The sequence below is a fragment of the Juglans regia genome, chromosome 5 (assembly GCF_001411555.2).
Source record: "Juglans regia cultivar Chandler chromosome 5, Walnut 2.0, whole genome shotgun sequence".
Taxonomy (NCBI): Eukaryota; Viridiplantae; Streptophyta; class Magnoliopsida; order Fagales; family Juglandaceae; genus Juglans; species Juglans regia.
In genome coordinates, this window is record NC_049905.1 from 2,928,675 (window position 1) to 2,939,846 (window position 11,172).

At 34.1% G+C, this 11,172-nt stretch overlaps 2 protein-coding genes across 3 annotated transcripts; both read left to right on the forward strand.

The window, feature by feature from the left end:
• Positions 1–2,351: 2,351 nt before the first annotated feature.
• On the forward strand, positions 2,352–5,791 carry LOC109009365. The gene is made up of 2 exons (XM_018989819.2): positions 2,352–2,879; positions 5,476–5,791. The coding sequence occupies exons 1-2, from the start codon at positions 2,574–2,576 to the stop codon at positions 5,590–5,592; spliced, it is 423 nt and encodes a 140-aa protein (XP_018845364.1). The 5' UTR covers positions 2,352–2,573; the 3' UTR covers positions 5,593–5,791.
• A 1,055-nt stretch (positions 5,792–6,846) lies between these two features.
• Positions 6,847–11,032, forward strand: LOC109009367 (uridylate kinase-like). Of its 2 annotated transcripts, none has more exons than XM_018989822.2 (7): positions 6,847–7,629; positions 8,171–8,303; positions 8,460–8,513; positions 8,655–8,746; positions 10,086–10,327; positions 10,480–10,638; positions 10,723–11,032. In XM_018989822.2, the coding sequence occupies exons 1-7, from the start codon at positions 6,926–6,928 to the stop codon at positions 10,818–10,820; spliced, it is 1,482 nt and encodes a 493-aa protein (XP_018845367.1). In that variant the 5' UTR covers positions 6,847–6,925; the 3' UTR covers positions 10,821–11,032. The 2 variants fall into 2 exon arrangements, with proteins under 2 accessions (XP_018845367.1, XP_018845366.1); XM_018989821.2 differs by having other exon boundaries at positions 6,848–7,629; positions 10,471–10,638.
• Positions 11,033–11,172: the final 140 nt, after the last annotated feature.

The following is an 11,172-nucleotide window of genomic DNA, read 5'->3' on the forward strand; positions in this document are numbered from 1 at the left end:
TAATCTATGGTTCTCACCTCGGAAAGCAGCAAATGATTTTGGATTGAGGTATTTAGTGTATGGATGGTGAATATAATAATTTAATTAATTTATAAATAATAAAATTAACAAATTTTTTATTTATTTTTTAAATAATAAGTATGGTGTATAAGAAATGATGAATAGCAAATCTTTTTTCATATTTATGTATTTTTATATCATTGATCATTTTTTTTTTTTTGTAATAATTTTTATTCATTTGATCATAGGGTTTTTTTTTTTTTTTTTAAGACTAATGTGACACCGACGCAAACATGGATACAATGTAAGCATACTATGTATGTCTCTTATAATTATATCTAACATTATTGTATATATATAATATCTAAGAATTTTCATCCTCGAGTTAATAATGAACAGTCCCCTTAATTAAGGTTTTGAGGGAAATAAAAGTTTTGTTTAGTTACACAGTTTAGATATATTTTGTTAAAAGTTAAATAAAATATTATTATAATATAAATTTTTAATATTATTTTTATTTTAAAATTTTAAAAAATTAAATTTTTTATTATACTTTATACGAGAGTTGAAAAAATTATAATAATTATATGATCTAATATGAGAATATATAATTTAATTTTATATAACCAAATCAGCACAAAGTCTTCCGACTTGATTCATGGATAACACAAAACCAAGTTCACCGTGGTCCAAAACCAAATACTATCATCTTAGGAATATGCAGCATCAATTAGAATGACGTTTTTTATTTTCTCATAAAACACAATTGCTTTAAATATTTTATTTTATAAAACTTACTTGATATTTAGAAAAATTATTTAAAGAGATATACGTATAAATTAAAAAGTAATATTAAATACAGTCATAAAAAATGCAAGTGCGACGTAATTTTTTTTAAAAAAAGTGAAGTCTATCATTAAGAAATTAGTTATGTTTTATGTGAGTCTCATATTTATTTATTTTTTCAAAAGAATTGTGTAACACTTGCGTATTCACAATTACAAATATCATTTCTCTAAATTAAGTGGAAAAGACAATAGTCTTCAAGGCACTAATCCGTGCTCATTAGGGCTGTAAAAATAAATCGAAAAATTGAAAAACTGGCCGGAACCGGATTGAACTAGTTGGTTCGATTTGGTTCTAAATCGGTTTGGTGTGGGACCGATTCTTCTATTTTAAAAGCTGATCAAAATCGGTCCGGTTTCGATTTTAAATTTTCCGGCACTGGACCAAACCAGTTCGTGTATATATATATTATAATTAAGTTTTAATATTATATATAATATTTTTTATATTATATATAATTATATATGAAATAATATTATATTATAATTTATAACATAAAATTTAAATTTTAAACATGAACATTTGTTTGATCATATATTTTAAATATGAAATATATATATTAATTACATTTTATGGCCTAATAAATTCTCAACGTATTCCTTTTGATAAATACATTAGTAATACTAATATATATTAGTATATTAATTACATTTTATGACCTAATGTTAATACTATTAGTATTAGTATACTAATACTATCAATGATATAGTTATGCTAATAATTATACTAATACTATTATATAGTTATACTAAATTAAAATCACTATAACAAATACTAATATATTCTTATACTAATAACTATAACTAATACTAATATATAGCTATACTAATATTATTATATAGTTATACTAATCAATAACTATATATAGTATTAATATCACTATAACACATATATACTATATGTTGTAGTAACACTATAATAGTATAATATACAGTACTAGTATATATTAATATACTATAAGAGTTATATATTAAATTGAAAAACCAAACCGGAACCGATAACCGGAACTACCGATTTAGGAGAGTATTCGGTGCGGTATCGATTATTTAAAATGCAAAACCTATATATACTGATTCGATTTGATTCGATTCTAAAATTTGTCAAAAATTGGACCAGTTATACCCGTAGTGCTCATTCTTCTATCTTTTATTTTCTCTTAATATATTAGATTGAATGAGCAATGTTAGTTACAAATTTTAAATATGGATCTCATCAAGAAAAAGTGAGTTTTCATACTTTTCTATAATGGAGTCTACTTTTTTTTATAAAGTAATTGCATGAAATTTATGAATTTTTTAGACTTGTATACACCATTTCTCCTTATTTTATACCTAGATTTGTGCCTCAAGCAATCTCCTATTATATTTAGCACGAGTATGTAGCATGTATTTTTATTAAAAAAACTACATCATTTTGTCTTCTAAAAATTAGAAAAAAAAAAAAAAAAAAAAAACTGGATCGCATTGTCAAATGACTCAAATTCACAGGAACAGGATCCCTTTCCTTTTTCTGTAATTATTTTTGGCAAGAAAAAAAATGATTGATTGATGCAAATATGGAGCCGAATCTTGACACGCTGACATCGAATGCTAAAACCTTTCTGTTCCGGATAGAGCTTCGTATCTTCAAGAAAACAAAACCCCTCATTTTTACTTGCTCTGTTTTCACCGCCACCTCCAAACCAACCCCACATTCTAATCCTAAACCGATTTTGACCTGACAAGAAAATGGCTGAAAACACCCAAATCGTTAGCAGTAAAGAAGACCCAAAAGCACCCAAAAGCCTGTTCTCGCTGTTCCCCAAGTTTAAGCTCGAACTCCCTTTTCTGAAGCCGGGACCCAAACCGGAGGTTCGTGTTGTAGAGGAAGTGAAAGGAGAAATAGTGATTGGTGGTGATGAAGGAGCAGAAACTACGAATCAGAAGCCGGACGTGGTGAGGTTTTCAGAGAGAAGAGCATTGGTTCCAGCCCCTTTGGTTACCGAGGCGGAAGAGTCTTCTGCGAAGACTTCCAACCCTGTCATTCTCTGGCAGGTCTGTATGCACTTCAAATTTCTCCTTGTTCTTTGTGTTTGGTTGCTGGGAGAGTTTGAATGTTATGGCTTCGAGATTGTTTCTTTTTTGACCATTGGATGCTGTTATTTTGCTCGGTCGAGTAACATTTGAAGATAGGGGTTGGAAAACGTTTGCGTGATATTTATGATTTTACGCTTTGCTTGTTCTGAGAGAGGACCTTCCTTAATGTTGTTTTGCCTCCTCTGTTTGAGTGTAAGAGTTTTTACGGAAAATTTTTCCTCCTAAAAATAAATTTTACGTGTAAATTCCAAAAAATCGAGAGGCCCTTATAATGGCAAATACTGATTTTCCACGAAAGGTATTCGAAAGTTCACTTTCACTCTCAAAAGGAGGAACTTAATGGTGAAGTTGTCCATTGAACATGTCTGTAAAAACTATAGAAATGGGGAAAGTGGGATAGGGTAAGATGAGTAAAAAAGGTTCTTCACAGTAATAGAATACTACGGGAAGTAGAAGTTGCAGTAAGTACCGAAGGCATAGGTAAATCAATCACGAGTATTGGAAACTCTTGAGGATTAGGGGAGAGTGGGACCAAATGTTGTTAGTAGTTGATTATTTTGTGAAGATAGTGGAACATGGAAAGCATCAGCAAAGTGCAGGGTTTTCATTTTTGAGAAAGAGGAATAGCAGATACTGTAGTTGATTATTCTGTCTTGTAAGAAACCATGAGGGCTTGGAACATCAACTTGTGTTTTATTTGGTTAATGAGGATAGGACGAGTTTGAATTTTCATGAGAAGGTTGGACATTGAGTTTTTATTCTGCGTATGGTTGGCTACATCACTTGATTGTTAATCTATGCCCTGTTCACTTCAGGCTTATTCTGAGCACACAATGAGTTTGTTTTACCCTCGTTGAAGCAGAGTTATCTTGATCAGATAAATATTCTGGTGTGTTTTCTGAAATCTAGTATCTTCAATTGGAGTCGAAACTCTTAAAATGCTGTTATTGCTGCTGGGGACAGCATACCATGTAGGTGTGGGTTGGGAGTATACCTGGAGTTCTCAGAAAAAGTTGTATTTAGTTGGTTTTGAGGTATCCAGTACTTTTTTGCAACAACCGTCAAATTTCTTGTTGAATGGTCACTGTAATGCTCTAGTAAAGGAGATCATGGATATGCCATTTGTTTCTTTTGCTTATTTTATTTTATTTTTTTAAAAATCTGGGTAAGATGCATGTTCCATTTCCATGCTAAACAACTCTACAGCTGATACTCTTAAAACATAGAAATGGTTGGAGAATTGTCTGGAGTTGTGATAAGTCACCTGTCTGTCTGTCTCTGTCTCTGTCTCTGACTCTCTCTCTCTCTCAACCACCCACCCACCCACATGTATAAGTGTACAATTTTTTTTTTTTTTTTTGAGATATCAAATTCTCCTCTTTTCTGATTATCTTTTCCTTTGTTTAATTGGTTAACATCATGATCAAAGGGGATGCATGTGCACTAATCCGGTCTTCTTAGAGACAGTCCTTTCCTTGTGACAACTCTGATGAGCCTACCACTGTGTGGAAAAATTTATTGTGCCCTTCTGCACCATACCCGCTGCTACTCTGCCATGCAATGCCTTTAGTGACTTTGCCAGTGATGCTACCCATAAACACCATCAGCCTTTACTATGATACTTCTCATTATAACTCTCCCATTCACTCCTTGATGTGCTACTTTTTTTCCACCCTTTTTAGTGTTCTTGGCCTCACCATGAAGAGTCGATGATACTCCATGCAGTTGCTTTTCTGTCATTCATTCTTGCTCTTAACGGGTTCTATTTGTCTGATTATCACAAACATTGAGGATATATTGTAACGTGGAAGTTTTTCTATTAATGGGTTCCAGATTTGAGATGCATGCCATGTGAATATTTGTGAAATTTAGTTTAACAAGAATATTTGAGAAAAGGAAAAAAAAAAGTTGTAAAGGGGAGCCGGGTTGGGTTGGTTGGGTAAACTCAAAACATAAATTAAGTCCTATGTACAATCACTCAGATCTTTAATAATGGTGATAATGCATTTGTTCACCTTCTTTATTATCTCTTTATTCAGAGCCAACTGTCAGCTTTTGTTTGGTAGTTTATTATGTTGTTGGTCTCCTTATTTCAAAGGCATTAGCTGCACAGTTGTACCCTAGCTAGTTTTAGCTGATTTTTGGCATTGCAAATAAATTACCTAAGGCTTTGTTTGCATTCAAAACTCACCTCAATTCATCTCACCTCATTATTACAACTTTTTCAAATTCTCATACAAAATATAATAAACAATTCAATTTTTTCAAATTCCAAAAAAATTTTCCTAAATTTCCACACAAAATATAATAAATAATTCAATTTTTATTTTACTATTCATAATCCATCTCAACTCATCTCTAAATCCAAACCACTCCTAAGTTGGGCCTATATAATTAATTGCACTTTGTATCGGTCTTTTAGTGTAAACTCGGACCATAAACAAAAGGAAGATTGTAAATTTATTTTTCCAACCAACTGAAGTTGTAATTCTCCTCCTACTCATGCTTCTTTTTAAATATTTTTATATTAACAACATACTCCGGCTACATACAGGTTTATGCTCTCGGAGGGTTCCTTGTTTTGAGGTGGATATGGGCAAGATGGCAAGAGAGGAGGGGCAAGAAGGGGTCTTCTGAGAGTGATAATGAGGAATCTTCAGATGTTGAATAGGTTTATCATTTGCTTAAATCTCAATGTATGAAGAATACTAGAAAATAAACTCTAATACGTGGTTTGTTTTCATTTGTGAATGTGAAAACTAGTTGGGTCACTGAACTAGCAAATAATTGTTTTCAACTCATAGGGTTTCATGTTTACCAATTGCCTTGCATGTTTACTTCTCAATTCATGAACTTGTTCTATGATTTTATTTCATTTTCCAATCATTGTTCCTAGCAATATCCTCATCATGCCGGTATCCGGTAAAAATAGAGTTACAAAGTTATGAATGTGTTCATAATTGTGGTGTTAATGGTGTCACAGAGGAGGTGAGTCAGGAAGCAATTTGTGTGTAGATGTGCGGCGGAGGATGGCTGCAATTTTTAATAAAATTCAACGACAATGTTCATCAGAAATTGTTATCAACTCTCAGTTATGTCTAAGATTTTTTATCTTGAGAAAGTTGATATTGTATTTTTCTGTTACATGGTTGAAATGCATACATATTAGGGCAATGTTGCTGACCATTTATAATGATGGCCACTGAATTGGTCACCTACTCTCACCATATATATATATATATATATATATATATATTATTTGATACATGCCTCATTCAATCCTCTTACCTAATAATATATTTAAACCCAAAATATTTCTGGTCACTTTGTGGCTTTATAATCCAGCGTAGAGGAGTCTACACAGAGAGCTCAAAGATCTAGATATGGTAACAGCTCACGTTTCGTTCTAAATCAAAATAAGCATAATCTTCAAAGCCCTTCATCTTCCTTTAATAATTTACTCTTTCGATTAAAAATTGAAATCATTGTGAATATGTGAACGATTTTTCTTTTTTCGACAACAATGAAAATCCGAACATTTGCATCGTTTGTTTTCGTATATAAAATTATATAAAATGAGATGGTATCAATTAGTAATTAATTTTTTCAATAAATAAAAAAATACAAAATTTAGCCTAAATTAATATTTTAAAAAAAATGTAGAGAAGAAGTATAGAAAAAGATTTATAATTAAAGAGTTTTGTTATTCATAAACCTCACAAAACATATTTTTATTTATTTAATTTTTTTTTATATTTTATTCTTCTTAAAATAATTAATTTTTTTTACTCATAATCTATATATTACATATTTAATAAGATAAAAAAATTAATAAAAATAATAAAAAAAGATGATGTATTATGAAACTTATGAATAAAATTTTTCTTAATTAAAATTGATTTCAAAGTGGAACCGCCACACGTTTGACGGAATCCGTTACGTAATTTCACACCGTCAACACCACCCAAACTGGAACGTCGTTTCCTGCTGCAAAAATCCTAAACATGGGTTCCGACGACGACGACGACTTCCCTCTGATCGACTCCACCTCTTCCTCCCACCCCCACCACCACGCGCATACGCGCCAAACCCCAACCGACCAAACCTCTATCAACGGCAGCAACATCGACCGCCACGACGGCGACTACTACCCCCACCACCAAGCCCCCTTCGAAGTCGAAGACGAAGACGAATCTGACCTGAATAAATCCGTACCAGGAGCCCCGGTCCCCGCTAAACGAACCACGCCTTACTACCACAAGAAACGCATATCTGATCCCGTCGCCGGCAACAAGAACGAATCCGAGTCCGAAAACGGATCGTACCGGAAGGACCGGGAGGAATGGTCGGACACAGCGATCGCGTGTCTTCTTGACGCGTTCACAGAGAAGTACAACCAGCTGAACCGAGGGAATCTCTGGGGAAGGGACTGGGAGAAGGTGGCGGAGAACGTGAGCGATCGATGCGGTGGGGAAAGGACGAGCGGAACGTACAAGAGCGTTGAGCAGTGCAAGAACAAGATCGACAATCTCAAGAAGAGGTACAAGGTGGAGCAGCAGAGGATCAGAGCTGCTGGCGGCACGGGTACGGGGACCAGCCACTGGCCCTGGTTCAAGAAGATCGAGGCCATCGCTGGTAACTCCTCGCTCGCCAAATCTGGTTCCGACGAGGACCGAGCCAGTTTGCCCACGCCTCGCCCATCTAAGAGGTATTACTATTAGTGGTGCTGTTGTTTATCTGTTAATGTGCTGTGGTCTGATTGAATCGGTCCCAGGATATAGCTTCGGGGTTCCGTGTCGGATTGTAATTTTTGTGCTTGGATGTGGAAGCAATGTGAGTTATATAGAATGGTAGGCGAATTAAGGAAATGCAGATGTCTATGGTTTATGCGTGGAATTTGGAGAATCAATGCTTGATGGGGTTGTTTTGACGTTCAGATTTGATGTGTTGCCGAGAGGAAGTTTGTGAGGTTAAAGCTAACGAATTTAAAGTGACCCTTGTAGCAAGTTTGGGAACTTTTCAATTCTGAAACAATTTTAGGGATATTTCGTCCTGAATGTCTTCCTTAATGCAACGGCTGCTATTCATTACGATGATTGCAGGTCCTGGGTTTTGGATGGATGAAATTTCATAAATTAACTTACTAACTTGGAAACAAATGGATATTTATTACCAAGTTAGTCAGTTCACAACTTAATATAAAAGACAATACAATTGTCTGATCAAATGTATGATATTTTCATGGACAGATATATGCCGAGCAATGCTTCATTGGTCAACAACATCAAATCCAAACCGATATCAAATCTAAAATGGCGTAGAGTAGTGTTTAAAATCAGTGGTACTGCACTAGCTGGGAACTGCCAGAGCATTGACCCCAAGGTGCAAGTTTTGTCTCCATAATGTCATTTGACTCATTTCCATGTGCAATTGGATATCCTGTGACTTTTAAAATACTCAACGATTTAATTATTTTATCTTGTACGTAACAGTTTTTGAGTGGAAAATTCAAGCTGAACTGCTTTCTTCTGTCATTAGGTGGCAATGCAGGTTGCTAAGGAAATAGAGTCAGCTTCCCGCCTTGGGGTGGAGGTATTTCAAACTTCTCAATTGCTCTTTTTTTTCTTATTCTTTTTCTTCTTTCTCAAAACACCTTGATGGAATTAAAAGCTTCCTTTTCTCCTTCTGATCCTATGTGAATTGTTTAATGCATTTTTTAATATTATTTTACAGGTGGCAATTGTAGTTGGAGGTCGTAACTTTTTTTCCGGAGATACGTGGGTATCTGCAACTGGTTTAGATAGACCTACAGCTTATCAAATTGGGTAATGGCCTTTAACCAATGCTACAACTTCTAAGTTGTGTTCGTACTTCTACATAAGGTTATGGTTTGAATATCATCGTTCTAAGGATGTTTAAATGGTCAATGAACAATATTTAGGAAGTTTTGTTGAGGTAAATCATAGGAGTTGTCAAATATGGAATGGTATTCTACTTATAAAAAGACTAATAAAAAGGAATGTAGCTCTATCGCATGTGATGTGGATAATTTGGAGAGAAAGAAATCGTCTGACTTTTGATGGTGCTGAGTTAATCATTGTTTTTGAGATCTTTGCATGAATGATAATAATAAGAGAAATGATCAAACAACTACCCCTTTGCAATTTTTCTACAATCATCCAATAAAATAACATTTTTTGAAATTTTTATTTTAGTTTTGATTTTGATTTAATGTATTTGAAATTAAAAAAATTACTATTTTATTGATAAGTTGTAAATAAAGTGTAGTTGGGTTGTAATGCTATCATTGCTCTAATAATAATAATAAGATCTTTGTATTGATTGCATGACTGCTTCTGTTCCGTCTCTCATAAAAATTCTTTGACCTTATGAAATCTAGATTGCAACTTATTTTTTGATAAGAGGCAGTGCTTCTACACTTCCCATGTACTCAAGCATTAACCTCTTTCTATAAATGAATTTATACTATGCCTTTATTGTGACCATGATACGTCATCCTTCTAGTCATTTTTGTTCATTGCCAAATCTATTGTAGAAAAAATCAATTTCTCGCCTTTACCATACCAGCTGTGTAATTCCTTTTATTTTTGTTTTATTCTTTAAATCTGAAGTAAGTGTTATCCATATAGTATTGTAGTTTCTTTTTAAAGTGCAATGGTTTTAGCTACTTTTTTCTGCTGCATTTCATTGATGATGCTGTGTGCAGAACTGGAATGAGGCTGAGGATTATTAGTGATTTAGAATTCATTACCATTATATTCTATTTTTCATTTGTTCCAGAGTGTATGCTGTTTTTTAGCTTGCATAGACCTTAAAATTCAAATTTATGTTGTGAATTAGTGGGTATATTATCAACTAAGTAGATATTTTGGCTGCCCTCTGCCCCATGTGCTGGTACTTGAACAGTTTTGGTGAAGGAAAACATGTTTGTACTCTTATAAAACTAACATCTCGTTTGTGTCCATTTTTACAAGTCCCAACAGCTTATTTCATTTTATTTTTTCTTGGATAATGGCGTATTTCCTTGATTTGCTCCTTTATTGGCATACAGAATTCTTGGTCTTCAATATGAACAAAGTGATTAGTTCCATGTTTTCATCGTAATGCATGCTGACCGGTTGACTATGATTCATCGGGTATCAGTATGATGGCAACGGTTATGAATTCCATACTGCTCCAATCAGCTCTAGAGAAGCTAGGTGTTCAGACACGTGTGCAAAGTGCATTTGCTATGCCGGATGTTGCGGAACCATATAGCAGGCAGCGAGCCATCCGGCATCTTGAGAAAGGAAGAGTTGTCATATTTGGTGGTGTTGGTGCTGGCATTGGCACTGGAAATCCACTTTTTACCACTGATACAGCCGCAGCTCTGAGAGCTTCTGAGAGTATGACCATACCCTGACCCTGAATAGTTTTATATTTTTTTTATTGGTATTCCTACCAACACATTTATTGACCCTTATGTTTCTTGTTCCGGTCTCAATATAATGGGAGGAAATTGTGACACTGCCCTTCTATTATGTCCTAGTTAATGCAGATGCAGTTCTTAAAGGGACCAGTGTGAATGGTGTTTACGACTGCCATTCTGGTAACAACATTACACTTGATCACGTATCCTACGGGGACGTTATTTCTAGCGGCATTACCTCTATGGACCTGATGGCTCTCACATATTGTGAAGAGAATGGAATTCCTGGTTGGTCTCGTTCCATTGTTCTAAACTGTTGATGCTGTATTTTACCCCCCTTTTTCCTAAAAGGTATACGTACTTTCTCTGTAGTGGTCGTCTTTAATTTGCTGGAGCCCGGGAATATCTCTAGAGCATTATGCGGAGACCAAGTTGGCACTTTGATTGACCAGGCAGGAAGGATCAGTTAATGCTTTATAAAGCAATGTGTAATCCGATTATTTTAAATTGTAGTGTAAATTAATCTGTAAGTATATATCTTAGTATCATTAGTCCTACATATTGTCTTCTTGGTTTTTCTCATAATAAATCATTAGTTCTTTTTAAGAGATGAATGGGACGTTGTAGAAAACCATCTCCTTTTGTGCTTCGCATGGTATTCCAGATGCTACAATTCTTATTACATGTTTTACTCAACATATAAACTTAATTTGTGGGTTTTGGATGTCGGGGAGGGTGGAGCAGGCTGGAGTTTGATTGCTGTTGATGCCATCCTTTTGTTTTCTAATGCATTGTTAGTTTCAAATATTCAATGATTATTAT

Coding starts and splice junctions, on each gene's coding strand:
- LOC109009365 (XM_018989819.2), top strand. CDS start 2,574: ATGGCTGAAAACACCCAAATCGTTAGCAGTAAAGAAGACCCAAAAGCA. Junction 2,880..5,475: donor ACCCTGTCATTCTCTGGCAG/GTCTGTATGCAC, acceptor GGCTACATACAG/GTTTATGCTCTCGGAGGGTT.
- LOC109009367 (XM_018989821.2), top strand. CDS start 6,926: ATGGGTTCCGACGACGACGACGACTTCCCTCTGATCGACTCCACCTCT. Junction 8,747..10,085: donor CCTACAGCTTATCAAATTGG/GTAATGGCCTTT, acceptor ATCGGGTATCAG/TATGATGGCAACGGTTATGA. Junction 10,639..10,722: donor TGAAGAGAATGGAATTCCTG/GTTGGTCTCGTT, acceptor CTTTCTCTGTAG/TGGTCGTCTTTAATTTGCTG.